The sequence below is a fragment of the Halichoeres trimaculatus genome, unplaced genomic scaffold (genome assembly GCF_033239565.1).
Source record: "Halichoeres trimaculatus isolate MK-OKI-2021-1 unplaced genomic scaffold, fHalTri1.1 fHalTri1_scaffold_1, whole genome shotgun sequence".
Classification (NCBI taxonomy): Eukaryota; Metazoa; Chordata; class Actinopteri; order Labriformes; family Labridae; genus Halichoeres; species Halichoeres trimaculatus.
In genome coordinates this window covers 4,417,721-4,432,925 of record NW_027437179.1, presented here as the reverse complement: position 1 = coordinate 4,432,925, position 15,205 = coordinate 4,417,721, and the positions used below count along the sequence as shown (strand labels likewise).

Below are 15,205 nucleotides of genomic sequence, written 5' to 3'. Positions count from 1 at the left end.
TGCATTTCCTCAAGTTCTGTTCTTTAGTTTGACTTTGAAAAAAGTGAATACATCATTTAGTCCACTTTGTCCTGGATTTGAAATCTTTTAAGGTGAATTGACAGCTTATTTGTCCCACAGTGGGGAATTTACAGATTAACAGTAACAAACAAGAAAGTATGAAGTGAAAAACATTACAATAGGTAGATATTGAAAAAAATAATTTAGTGAAGAAAAAATATGTAAATATCAAGCACAACATAAAACTGGAAAAAAATCTACTGAAAGAGGTGATATTTACAGTTACCATACTTTTTGGTACTATCATTTTAAAGTTAATGTATTTTTATTTGACCCCTGTCCAGTGAGTTATGTTTCCAAAAAGAGATTTTGTACAATAATGTTTATCACCAAGTCAAAAAGTTTGATTTTGAGAAAATGATCCTGTTTCCTGGGCTAGATAAAGTCCTTCAAATCCTAAAAGTCTCATATGTTTATCTCAGATCTCAGAGCAACATTGTTTTTATTTTCCACTTGGTTGAAAATAAGGAAAAAGTAGGGAAAAAAAGTGTTTTTTACCACCTTCTTCCTGAATCAAATTGTCAGATGTGTTGTAACATGGAATAGTCCATTGAATAAGAAGGGAGGGGGAGTACCCAAAACCATCATTACAGATTAAGCCTTTTGATGTATCTTGAAGCATGTGAATTAAGATTTAGAAAAAAGAAATGCTTTCAATTGAAGAGAACTTCATAAATCAGTTTTTAAGAGATGCTTTGGGGGCCCCTGGGAATCTTGGGGCCCCAGGCAACTGCCTGTGTTTGCCTAATTGTAGCTATGCCCCTGACTCTAACCATCATGGTGTCTTTGTGGTGGCTGGGTGCTGAGGAGGATCCAGGTAGTGATAGCTTCTCAGCCTGTGAACTGCACATCTGTACCAATCAGCATGTAGTCCTGGACAGGAATGAAGCACATGATGGTTAATTCAGCTCTAAACACTGCTGCAGTGAAATGTGACCTTCTGAAAATCATTCACAAAAACATCATGTCTCTGACCTTCAGCACCTGGAGCTGAGTGTTCACCAGCTTCATCTTTCCCAGAGCAGGAAGTGGATATCCCTTTGCAAGTTTCGCTTTAATTCCAAATGCAAACATTTAGGTTAACTTAAGTCCAACATGGTAAATGTTAAAGTGACATTAAAGGAACATTTTCTGTTTCTCAACTCATGCATCAACTCAGTGGTGTGCACAGACTTTTTGAAGGCAAGGGGCCAAAAGGAAAAAACAGGCACATATGGAGTATTTTCTGCCACCCAAGAGGGCAGGAGGGGTCACTTTGGAGCACATTTTGACTCCAAACAGGGCACCTCAGTGCACATTTTTTTAACAATGTGGCCTTGAAGAGGGGCAACCACCCCCCTGCCCCCTCTCTGTGCACACCACTGCTTCAACTCCAAACCATGGACATTTCTGGAACTTATTCAGTGGATTGAAAAAGTCTACCCAAGATGTATCAGCCCTCTTCTCAGAAAGCTGGTTAGTCAGAAAATTAGTTTAGATTAAGTTGATATTTTTAGTTTTCTGACTATCTGACCGTTTGATTTTCAGACTAAAGGCCAATCCCAAGTTTACTCCACAGCCCTTAGTTTTGTGCGTGCACATAGCTGTCCTGATTCTCTGTCATGTCAGGGGGAAGGTGTGCATAGCCCTCGAAACGAAGACAAACCAGGACCTCACTTGAAACCAAGGGGTATGACAAATTTCCTATCATTTCAATATTTTTTTTAATCAGATATTTAATCCTTTGCTACTTTATGTAAATATTAGATATGTTATAAACTGTTGGTTATACTTTGAAATGGCTTGTTATAGTGATTAGCTAAAGCTGCTAAAGCTACAGCTAAAGCTAACAATCGCTACGCGGATGTCAGACCACGGAACAAATCGACTTCACTACAATGAACTGCATTTCATGGATGATTAGACAGATAAGCTGTATTCAGAGGCTGCATTAGCTACATAAGCTATACAAAGTGAAGGTCGTAAACAGCGTAGCTGTCTCATCACTCATATTAATCAGGGCATCATAGTGAAGAATTTTTGTTGTGAATGTGTCGTCCTAATCTGACATCAGTTTGTCATCAGTTTGTAAAAATGTGTTCGCTTCAGAAGAGAATAAACAGTCCCTCTGCATATTACAGCCAGTGAGCATCGAGGGTTGGTGACGTGGCAGGGATCCAGTGGTGTCTTGTTTCTAAGAGGTGTGGTTTTACCTCTTCCCCTTAGACCCTTAAAACAGAGGACCAAGGAGAAACGGTGGATGAAAAGGGAGGGGAAAGAGTGACATATGGGATTGGCCATAGGAGGCCTTCTGATTTTCTGACTAAAAGGCCTTTTGATTTTCTGACTAACAACTTTCTGACTAATGGGCCTTCTTTCAAACAGACCCTCTGATTTTCTGACTAATGAGCTTTGTGTTGTTCAGACCAGGAGACCTTCTGACCAACAGGCCTTCTGATTTTCATGGTGACAGGCTTTCTGATTTACTGTCCAACAGACCTTCTGATTTTCTGACTGACAGACCTTCTGGTTTACTGAATAGCAGACCCTCTGATTCCCATACCAACAGACCTTTCAACTTTCTGACTAACAGACCTTATTGTCTGACTAATGAACCTTCTAACTAATGGGCCTTCCTTAAAAAACAGACCTTCTGATTTTTTAACTAACAAACCTTCTGATTTTCTGACTAAAGGGCCTTCTGACAAAAAGGGTGGCTCCCTGTTGAAGTGAGAGGTTTTTGCCATGCTATAAATGAGACTAAGATAAGTTGGTTCAGGACTCTTTCCACCTTTAATGGGACTTTCAACCTGACCTGTATTTGGAAATGTTCCTAACAGAGAATCAAACTTATTTTCTCCGATCAGAGTTGAAACGTATGCCTAGAAGACATACTTGGTTGATATGATGTATTCACTGAACTCACCGTTTAGTTTAGGGATCACTACCAGCTTGAGGACCATTTGGAAGATGTTGTCGAGGGACTTGACCTGCAGGTTGGGGGTCAGGGTTAGTGTGTACGGTCAGCAGTGATGACTCACTCTGTGATTCATGTGTGAACGCTGCTCTAACCTGAAACTCTCCAACATAACTGGTCCCCAGGGTCAGATCCACTCTGTGCAAATTAGACAGAATTATTCTGTGACGTCCGTCTTTACAAAGACCTTTTGGCCCCGCTTTTTTCCTGTCTGGGAGTGTGTGGTGATTTTTTTTTAGTAACTCACTTGTTCAGGGTGACGGCTCCAGCGAGACTCATTCCACTCACGAACACTCGGGCGCTGACGCTGCTCTCCTGTAGAGACGACACGGTGAGACAGTGTCAGAGCTTTTTATAAACACAGCAGCTTTTCATCATGCCGGCTGTGTCACACACCAGGTTCAGGACAAAGAGAGGGGTCAGCGTGGCGTTGGGCTGGATGGCGTAGGCCGTCACTGTGCTGCTGGTCTGAATGGTGGCATTGTTGGGTTGAAAGGTGATGAGAGGATTTGTCGCAGTCTTCACCAGCAGCTTCATCATCAGACCCGGGTAGAGCTTGGAGATCTGAACGTACACAGACATGCAGATGACAAACCGCCCCGGAGACAATGCGTATCATGTTATGCAAACAGAAAGGTGTCGTCACCACCTGTGGGATGAAGGCTCCAAATGTTCTGGTGTTGAGTCTGATGGGAGAGCTTTTTGGGATCTGTAACACAGTCACACACACGTCACACACACACATCAGTGCCATGTCATGACAGAGGATATAACAAACAGCCAATGGGAGGCCTCGAACCATGTCATCTGTGATGTACAGACTGAGAACTCCAGCTTTGTTGTAGACGAAAGCGGCTGAGTTGGCGGTGAAGGTGGACACGCCAAAGTACAGCATGTTCTTGACTTGAGGGGGCAGAGAGAACGCAGAGGGGGAGAACGGAGGCTCCTGGTGCTTCCCGATGTTGTAAAATTCCCCCTAAACGACAAATAACACCAGAATTAGAAGCTGTGACATCACCATAATGCTCCCACAGGTGAAGTGAGACGTCAGGTGTTGGAAACACACCACATGATACCAACCTTCAAGCTGAAGTCTATGGAAGACGGAGACACTGTGGGCGACGATACCATGGAATATTCAATCTCTGCGTACTGGTCCACTTTGGCTAAGACTGCAGGGAGTTACAGAGGCTGTCACATATTCAGAATTAATCAGACGTCCAGGAGTTTTTCAAAGAAATTTCTGTTTGTTTATTTTTACCATTGAGAGTTTTCAGTTTTGGATTCATGTCAGACACAGCGTCGGCCACCAGGGGGCAGATCTGTAACGTCAAAAGATTTAACAGTGCTCAACAGAAGAGGAAAAACACAGCTTAACCTCCATCAGTAACACACACACACACACACACACACACACACACACACACACACACACACACACACACACACACTCTTTTTATTTTACTGTGGTTTCTTTTCTCTCTTAGTCAAAACATTAAATAAAGGTGATTAGCCATTTTAAAATATCTTAAACTCTAATATTTTACCCTTGCCTGGAAGAATCACGTTCATAATAAAAGCTACACATTAAACCATCACCAAACATTTTAATACACCACTGATCAAAGTTTTTGGAACAGCCCAGTTTTTACAATTTTTATTGAAAGTGAAGAAGCTTAAGTCCAATAAATAACCTGAAATGATGAAAAAATAAGAGTTTAACTGTGATAGTTTAAGAAAAACAGGTAAAGTTACGCAAAACTGAAAAATAAGAAACATTTCATAATTCTGCAGAAGGGCCCTTTAACACCTCACATGGTTTCCACCTGAAACCAGAATCACTGACAGTGAAGATGAAAGAGTTGACCCTTATAAGTTTCATGGAGCTGTGTTTGACCCTGATCCTAACTTAGTTCAAACCACAGAGTTAATGGTGAAAAATGGTCACTGAAGGATGTTGTGAAAGCTGAACAGTAAGCGTAAGAGGGCATCCTTTCTTCTTCCTATCATTCTGTTGTTGAAAGTCCTTTAACATTTTAGTATAGTTTAGTTTAGTTGGTCTTTATTTCATTCATACTGTAATAAAAATATATTTTTTTGAAAGGGGAAGGTGTACTTTCTTTCTTTTTTTTCTTGTTTTTAACTATTTGTGGTCATTCATTTTGTAAGTAGCTATGTATGTACCAGTGGCGATTGCTGTAAGACTGCAAGGGAAGCTCAGCTTCCCCTAAAATATCCCCAAAAAGTGGTGATATGTACTGCTATGTGTACATTTCATTGACAAAATATGCGCTAGAATTACTTTAACTTTTGTCCAGAATCAGTTACCTATCACAGGTACCACCTCCACCTCCTTCTCATTCATCCCCACAGCGTTTCAGTGCTTTAACACAGTCGGACACTCAGCGTCTCTGGGGGTCTATGAGGCAGTGGGCTGGCCTGGACGCTGCATGATGATTGGATGATCTGTCTGAGGCTGAATCCCTTTTTGATTGACAGTGAAATAAGGCAGTCAGAGATCTTGAAGTATAACCCTCCACCGGAGCATCTTCTGTAGAGAGGAGCTTCTCTTTAAAGCGGCTCAAGTCTTACACCTACAACACAATGGGCCAAGGCCGTTTAAGCAGTCTATCTCTACTGGCCATTGAGAGAACACTGGTAAAATCCCTGGAAAAAAACCACCTGGTTGGTACGACAGGGTCACAGATCATTTTCTTGAATGAACGGAGGGTAGAATCTAAATTCAAATTGATAAACAAATTTATGATGTAGGCCGGAAAAAAATGAGCTTCCCCTCCTTGACTGACCAGCAGCCACCACTGGACTGTACCAATGGGTGTGGGGTCTGGTTGGACTATATAATTGTGCCTCTTGTGTTTAAGCCCTCTGAGTGTCTGGACCTGATGGTCAGTATTATCTATATTGGTTCCTGAGATTTAGATTGATTCAATAATTCAGGGTGAACTGTAAAATGAATTGAAACTTTTTAGGGAAGATTTGATTCCCATTGTAGAAAAAAATGTCATGTTTTGTTTTTCAGCTCATTTGTTTATTTGTTCTATACTTTGATTTCAGGAAACAGTGAAAGATTAAACTGCATCATTCCAATAAAAAACTGGAAAAACTGGGCTTTTCTTAAACTTCTGACCTTTTTTATGTGGGGTTAAAAATATTTCAGCATCATAAATCACCTCATGGATTTCACTGGTTACTCTGGCTTTGATGTCACTTAACTTTTGAGCTGGGTGTGAAATATTTCCCAAAAACAACAAAAAGGAGAAAACTCAACCTGAGTCCGCTTTGATTCATCTAACTATGAAGCGACACCATTTTTGTAATTAATGGAGCTTTGCTTTTCAATGCTGCTTTAACTTAGAAACTATGGGGTCATTCTCACATTCAGCGTGAGCGCTGCGCTGAGTTCCTGCTAGATGCTTCTCTGGAGCACAGCACACTCCATAGCATCTGGATACTAGATCACAGGAGAACCATGTGTTCCTACAGGAATCCCACCCATGATAACGTACTTGCATGGTGACCTTCAGGCCATGTCCACACATAGCCGGGGAATTTGGGAAACTGCTTATATTTTTATACATTTATGCCTGTCGTCCACACAAAACCACAGTTTTACTTCACTAAAATCAATGTTTTCTGAAAACTCCACCCATAGTGAAGATTTTGGAAAACTCCGGTTTCATGATTTTGTGTGGACGCCGGTAAACAGAGTTTTCGGTTCTCAAACGTCACAGCTAATGCTTATTCTGATTGGCTGGCACGGGTTCCACGTCAGGAAAACACTGCCCATTATGGGTTTGGCGTGCTTTGAGCCGCACTCACCAGCGGATTTACCCACTGCATGTGCACGAAAGTATTTTTTAAAACGAACTAGGGGGGAATACTGGTTTTTGAAAATACCCGGCTACATGTGAACATAGCCTCAGTCCATGCACTCTCTGTTGGTGTCCTTATAGAAAGCATGAGTAACTAACCCTAACCCAGAATTATGAGGTTTTTCACCTCCAGGGTTAACTTGTCCTCATCTGGAACATCAGATTTCCTCTGGAGCTGACTTCTAGCCATGTTTCAGTGACGTAGTTTCTGCAGCGTACCCGGCAAAAATAGACTGGCAGCATAACAGTCCCCATTGGTGGTGCTGTGTGAATATGATGATTGAATAGAGTGGTTTCTAAGTACGGCGCAGCGCTCACGCTTTCTGTGTGAATAAGGGGTAGGAGAAAAAGGAAGCAGATACTTCTACGGCTGCTTTCAGTTCCTCATGAGTCAAATCAAAGAAAGCTCTAAGTGAAACTTTGTGTTACTCTTAAAATAAAAACATGACTCTGAGAAGAAGGTCACAGCACACTGTGGGCTGAAGTTTGAACTCACCTGTTTCTGCAGAGCATTTCGCAAACCCTTATCAACAAACTTTTTGAAGAGATTGTAGAGCCAGCTGAAACAAAGAGTGACCACAGGAATCAGGGAGGAATGCAGTGTAAGCATGCAGCGTATCAGGCACGTTACGGTCACATTTCATCCCCCACATGTGAGGTCAAACACAGAACACAGGAGGGTAACAACACCTTGCTCCTCCGTGGAACTTGATGCTGGCGCTGCCAACCGTGGCTGTACAGCTGATGTCGCTCACAGTGGGTCGTCCTGTCTCATCGCTCTTGATAGCGATACTTGTAATGATGGTCAGAGCATTCACGGTCAGATCAAAAGAGCCATGGTCCTTCCTGTGAGAAAGAGGAGTCACTGCAGCACTGTACACGACACTCATCTTCACATGAGTCAGCATTTAAAGCAAACAGCCTCACATTAGCCTGAGGTATTTGACCTTCCAGTTCCCATTCATACTGATGAAAGCGTTACTAATGGACAGCCTGAATCCAGTCCCTGGCAGCAGATCCACCTCAGACTGCGGTAACCCCACATCCATGATTTTCATGCTGGAAGACACCACATACGTGTTGGTAGAGCTCACAGAGAACATGTAGAGGGACAGAGGGGACAGGAGGAGAGATGAGGGCCTTACTTTGACAGGGTGTACCGGACCTTTCCCAAAGGGTTCACCCTCTCCTCCCCTGAAATATCAGGGACTGTGATGGTTTTCAGCTTCTGCTGAACTGAGGCCATCCCCAGCTGTTTGCCTGATGACAGAACAAGAGACTGGGCTGGTCATAGTGGAGAAATCAGAACCTCAGTTATAACAAAAACCTGCAGGTCATCTTACCGTACTGAAGGCCTTCCTCTGTCAGTTTGACCATCACTCCAGGATTGATGCTAAGACTCAGAGGGATGAACGCCAGCAGAGCTGACCAGACCAACACAGACATCTTGGCTGTTAGGAGGGACAAAGCAGAGGAAAGTAAGCAATAAAAATGTTGTTTCTTTTCACCACACAGGACTAGACAAAGTGCTGCTTTTGTTCTGCTGGATTGGTAAAAACTTCCCTATGAAAAACAATTTCCCTTTTAATGAAGTTGCTTCTCTTTTTCTTTGAGACAACTTCTTCTTTCAGTATTTTACATCAACTGATTATGTGTCCAGACACATCCAAGGATGTAATTTCTCATCTTTATAGCAGAGACTTAGAGATGGGAACCTTTCACATTTGAAACGATACGGTACCTGGCAATCGTTATCAGTACTCAACGGTATCAATTTTCGGTACTTTTTTGTGTTCATGTGGTAAAAAATATCAATTCAATAAAATTTCATAACAAAATCTCAAATTTCTTGAATTCAACAAATTTATTCTTCAATATATAAACTTCCAATGCTGTGTTCATGTCCAGCATGGAAAATCACCTTCTCTTCCACTCCCTCACAGTCACAAGGATGCGTTTAGGTACCTAAACATGGTACCTTTTGATTTTATGTGAATCGGTAACTTGCTCTTTTGACAGAATTTGGTCAGTACCATCCTTGCAGAGGCTACATGTTTATGTATGAAGATAGACAGAAAAAACAAACATCAGAACATTTTACTGCAGATTTCTTTCACCTTGGATTTATTAATTAAGGCATTAAAAGGTTTGTGCTACGTGACAGGGTGTCCTCTTTAAAGTGTAATCAGTCCGACAGAGTTCAATGACCTTTGACCCTCTGATGTTTGGATTCTGAAAGCCTCTCTCAAGGTTTTTTACTTCATGTTTTTGTCCTTTTTGGGCCTGAACAAAAGTATTCACTGTTTTTTTTTAATTTCAAGTATTTTTTTCGTACTACATCCACCTCAGCATTTAAATCAAATGGTATAAATTTTATGTAAGAATGAATTAAACTGTGTTTTTTTCTGGTGATGCCATAAATATTTATTGCTTTTTACTCTTTGCATTCTAGTGCATGAATAATCAAATGAAAAATGAAGAAGAGAAAATTTGTAAATCTACATTTTTTTCAACTGGCCAATATTAAAATGTTCGTGTTCGCTGCCATTGACGGAAAAGAGTCAGCATCAGTGTGAATCTATGGACATCTTTAGACCTCAATTTGATTGCAACTGTTCGCTGCATCAATAGAAGTAAACTAGAAAAGCAATTTCTGAAGAAATTGCGCTGTGAATGCAGAATGCTGAAGCAGCTTGCGCTGAACTGCTAATGCAGCATGCTGAACATGGATGACTGAAGATATGTCTGAAAATTGCTAAATGAAGTCTTAAATAACTCATGCTGAAATGCTAAAGCAGAAGCTAAACATGAATGACTGAAGATGTGTCTGAAAATGGTTGAATGAAGTCATGCAAGGCTTGCACTGAAATGCTAATGCAGAACGCTGAACATGAATGACTGAAGATTTGTCTTAAAATGGTTGAATGAAGTCTTGAAAAGCTTGTGCTCAACTGCTGATGTAGAATGCTGAACATGAATGACTGAGGATATGTCTGAAAATTGTTTTAAGAAGTCCTGTAAAAGCTTGCGCTCAACTGCTAATGCAGAATGCTGAATTAGCCTGCCATGAACTCTTGGATGAAAGGAAATGAATGGTCGAATAAATGGAATGGATGAAAGAATTTAAAGTTGAAATGGTTGCGTCTATTCAAAAATTAAAGGAATAAATCAAATTTTAAAGAACATTGATGGAAATAATGACCTGACTGAGGGTAAATGTAAGTCGGCTTTCTTAAACCCTGTTAAAATGTAATCCTGTGTGTCCTGTGTGTGAGTTTTTTAACCATGTAAGCCTGTAGGCTGAGGCCCATCTGAAGCCAGATGTTGCCATGGTGATCATTGTTCACCAACTGCCATCAGAGAGCTGGTGGAGTCTGTTTATTCCCAACACATTCCCTTTGAAATCAGGGTGTAAAGGTGCTTGCAATTCTGACAAAAAGAATGAACATGAAGCATGAATCAGTGTAATCTAAAATTGGATTTAAAAGTTTGAATGGCTGAATCAATTCAGAAATTAAAGGAAGGAATTTAAATTTAAAGAAAAAAATCTAGGAAAATAAGGAGCTGACTCAGGGAAATGGAGGTCAAATGCTGTTAAATTGTGATACTTTCTGCCCTGTGTGTGTGTGTGTGTGTGTGTGTGTGTGTGTGTGTTCAATCATGTAAACCTGTCTGCTGAGGCTTATCTGAAGCCAGATTTTGCATTGGTGATCAATGATAAATTAACAGACACATGCTTGTCTTTGTTCCTGAATGTTTTGATGAGTTACTATAAACAGCTGCATGAGATCAAAGGTTTCCACGGTGACCAGCTCGTCAAGGGCAGCAGGTGCAGGTGCACAACTTTGCCCTTGTTACTGTAATCTTCTGAAGATTTTGTGGCAAAGCAAGAGTCCGAATCTCCTGTCACCTTGCGAAAACCGTGAGGGCTAGAATAAAAATGAACACACCGTAGGAATCCTGAGACCCAGAGGAAGCTGTCCGTCTAAATTTCATGCATGAAGGTCAAGAAACGAACCCACGAGAGCGATAGATAGATGAGGGAAATTTTACTGATCTCTGAGAAAACCCCTCAGGAATTAACATGGAGGTATATGGGGATTTTTTTGAACTTCTCATGACAGTTGGCCATTTTGTGAAAAAGTGCTCCATCCTTTTGCTTTAAAAACCACTTTGTCAGAAGCAGGACAAGCCTCTCTCCATTTTGATATATAATGTGCCTATGTGGAGTGAAAATTGTGACCAAAAGAGCAGTTTACCCAGAAATTTTTCAGGTTTGGTTTCACCCTCTCCCTGCTCTAAGCCGAAACATTCCGTCCAATACACACCAATGTTAAAACGGCTCGAAGAGCTGAAATGCATCATGACCTTTGAAGGGTCATTGTGAAGAAACTATGAATGCTAGGAAACATTTGAAACCAACTGAATGAAGCCAAAAGGTAGCTTAATATTTTAAAGTTTGAATGGAGTTTGTAGCTGAATGTATGACTGAATGAGGAGCGTTTGAAGCAGGCTGAAAAAATGTCCTGAAAGGAGAAAATTTTGAAAATTCCTCATTCATCTCTATGAGACCAAAAAACGCACAAATTCTGAAATATCTCGAAAAGTATTTGTGAAAAGTGTCTGAAGAGTCATAGCCCCCTTGTCCCAACTGAAACACACGTTTTGAAGTTTGAACGGTGAAAATCGGTTGAAGTTTGCCTGAGTTTTAGCGGTCCAAAAAAGCGGGCGGAAGAATGAAGAAGAAGAAGAAGAAGAAGAAGAAGAAGAAGAAGAAGAAGAAGAAGAATAAATTTTTTTGTCACAGAAGAACATATACTGTGAATGCATTGCTGCATTCACAGCAATTATGTTTTTCACTGGGGGCAAGGCAGAGTCTGGCGGAGCTTGTAAATGAAAACCATGCTCATAAACTACTGTGGGTGAGAGTAGTGCGCTCTTTTGATGAGAGATCAGCATGGATATGAGGAGAAGATGAGAGATGACAGAGACACAGAGAGACGCTGCAAGTCAGAAAAGTTCAGGCAGCTCACGCTCCAACTGGGGATGTGTCATGGTAGTTCAGAGAGAAAGAGCGGCGCCATCCTGAGAAAAGACGGAGGAAATCATGGAGAGGATCAAAGGATGGAGAGCACGAGATGAACGTGATCAAAAGAAGTACAATTTGTTTATTTTTTATCAAAAACAGGAAGAGAGACATAACAGAAGAGAATCCACTCATCTTAGGTAGTTTTGGTGTTTATATAGTCAGAGAAAACAATATTATTTGGGTCTTGAAAGATTGTCCAAGATGCTCTGAAGATGGCTGGTAGCCAATGAATTAATCTTGCATTGATTTGCGGTGTTATTAATTAATGTAATTAACACATTTAATTGACAGCCCTAATAAATTTATCTATCTATCTATCTATCTATCTATCTATCTATCTATCTATCTATCTATCTATCTATCTATCTATCTATCTATCTATCTATCTATCTATTTATACAAATGTGTGTGTATATATATATATATATATATATATATATATATATATATATATATATATATATATATATATATATATATATATATATATATATATATAAAAATATATATACATATAAATATATATACATATAAATATATATCTAAATCTATATCTATCTATCTATCTATCTATCTATATATCTATATATCTATATATATATATATATATATATATATATATATATGTTTGTATTCCTAGAATAAAAGGATTGACAGGACATAGCTGTCTGGTGGCGATATTATAGTCAGATCATAGACTGTATAAAACATTGACATAGTCACGCGAACGTTACCCGTCTGCGGCCATATTGGTAGTGGCAAGGGTTTGCCTACAGTCATAGGGCGCTGGTTGACACATGACATCAGCTGTGCCTCTTATTGGGGAGCTGGCAATCTTAATATCATCTGAGCGGCCGCGATAGAAAAAAATTCACCCCCGTACAGTGGGAGCCGGTAGTAAAATTAGCGACTCAGACAGGAGACGTTTTTTGAACCAGGCTGTAAATAGGTTAATTTCTGCTTTGAAAACAGCTTTTTTTTGGCTTGGTGTGTATGTGACTTCCTGTACTTCTGGAACCAGCCTCAAGCGAACACTCGAGAAACAGCAGATTTTAGCACTTCCGCATTGTCTCATATTCTCAGACCAGAGGTTGCTGCTTGAGTCAGAGAAGAGAAAATTGACTTGCAGTTACACTGACTGACCACTGAATGAGGCTCAAAGGAGTGTGGCAGCAGAGAGCACCCTAGAGGCTGATATGCAGTTGAACCATAGAGATCGATGAATTTGAGAGAAAATAATTTTTGAATACCTGTCCACTGCAGTCATTACCATGAACCATAGGGTTTAAGATTTTTTTTACTGATTATTACCCCATCAAATGGCTTTATATTTGAGAGCAGTAAAAGTATCATATTTGTGATGGTTTAGATTTTTGGTTGTGTTTTTTCTCAGTGATGCTTCTCCTCTCTTTCCCCTCTCACTTCTCCTCACAGTCTTCTTGCCTACACCTTATTTAAAGCTCTCTGGAGTGTAACTCTTTCAATGTTAAGTCTCTGTTTAAATAGTCCTACTCCCTCAGACCTTAACAGACTACAGAGCTGGGTAAATGTTCCAGTCCTGGGTCAGGGATTCCTCTGACAGTGGAGGCTTGTGAAGTAGCTGACTAAGTTTGCTGGAGAAACCACATGACCCCATGATTAAATTAGGCTGAGATTAAAGGCACATTTTGTCCATTTGGACAAAAAAAGTGCGAAACCCAGAGTAAAAACTTTTCAAATTTTAAACAATCATAAAACTTTTTTCAGCGCTGAAGTCACAAAAACACACAGAGACACACTTTCAGTGTCAGCACATGATGCTGTTTGTGTCTCATCATGGGCTCCATCCATCATTCGGGAGTATGTAACTCAATGAATACACAAACAAATAACGACTGGATAACATGAACATGGCTAATGGGGGAAAACTCCCAAACATGTGACTTCTGGTGTAAAGCTTTCTGACTGAGGTCTCAGTGTTAGACGTGCAGGAAAAGGAGAAGGTGCCATGTTAGCCCTGATGAAGCCTGACTTATTGAGGAGACAACACTCAGTCACCATTAAAACATAAAACCAACCATTTCTGACTCGACTCAATGCAATTACTGGTTTTCACTTCCATCACTCTGAGCAAAACATGAAATTACATACTCCTCTCTAAACTGCTGTGCAGTCCAAGGTCAGTTTCCTCGATACTTTCAGACTTTACCCCTCAATTTATTCACTCACTGTGACTATAAATGTCAATTTTCTTCATATTCTTTACAATTGTTATATTTACAAGTATCTATTCTTATTGTCCTCTCCACTGACATGCCCTCTGCATCATGTTGTTTATTACAAGTTTAGACATTTCATGTAGAAACTGTAACATCTGTCACATAATGACACTCTGCGCTTGCCTTACACACTCTGTTCCACAGAAGTCAAATGTCTTGAATTGGCTTGTTTATGAATATCTTAACCTGTGTTGTGATCTGTTCTCAGTGAGCACAGTTCAGCAGACTTTAATTCCTGTCATATGCTCACTGACTGGGCAAATAAAGTTAAATCTGTCAACCAGTGACTTTCAGTCCAAACTTACAGATAATCTTGTTGGTGGCCAAAGCTTCACCTCCACACCCTGAAATCTTTGATTTTAAGTCTTTTTCCAAACTAGACTTGACAGAAAGTTAACTTTTCATCATTTCATGTAAACAGTGGAGCAGAGCTGGAGGGACACGCGCTGCCTGCCAGACTAACTAGAGTCATAGGATCACTGTCCAGTTTCCTGAAGTCTCCTACCAACACTGATTCTGAGTAGTGGGCCCACCTGAGACCGGTATCCTCTGATAAATCTGTCCTCATACAGTGAACGCACAGACGCTCTTACCTGAAGCTGCAGTCGGTCCGGTTCCTCCAGATGTGTCAGTCTGTCTGCTGAGGAAGAGAAGTGAAAGAGGAAGAGAGGCACATGACTTCTAATTGACTTACTCACTGAAGAACTGAACCTCAGATAAAGCAACAATGACTCAACTTCATATTTGTTATACTGTGACAACAGTCTGCTCCAGTCTTTGATAACTTCCCTAAAATCAAAGATATGAAAACAACTCTAACACACTTCCTGAGGCAGCTTTAAAGCTCGGCCAGAGCTTGTTTGAACACTTTCTCTGACTCTCTGCTGTGTGGATGAAGAGCACAGAGGCTAAGCACACAGCACAGACACAGTGTGTATAACTCAACCAT

General features: G+C 40.4%; 1 protein-coding gene across 1 annotated transcript; it reads right to left on the bottom strand.

The window, feature by feature from the left end:
* Positions 1-515: 515 nt before the first annotated feature.
* Positions 516-14,889, bottom strand: LOC141791568 (bactericidal permeability-increasing protein-like). The gene is made up of 16 exons (XM_074672133.1): positions 14,850-14,889; positions 8,253-8,360; positions 8,055-8,169; positions 7,837-7,968; positions 7,600-7,755; positions 7,406-7,469; positions 4,278-4,338; positions 4,097-4,188; positions 3,816-3,992; positions 3,666-3,725; positions 3,413-3,580; positions 3,264-3,331; positions 3,112-3,154; positions 2,966-3,029; positions 1,036-1,112; positions 516-933 (listed from the first exon to the last, which is right to left on the bottom strand). The coding sequence occupies exons 2-16, from the start codon at positions 8,353-8,355 to the stop codon at positions 892-894; spliced, it is 1,422 nt and encodes a 473-aa protein (XP_074528234.1). The 5' UTR covers positions 8,356-8,360; positions 14,850-14,889; the 3' UTR covers positions 516-891.
* Positions 14,890-15,205: the final 316 nt, after the last annotated feature.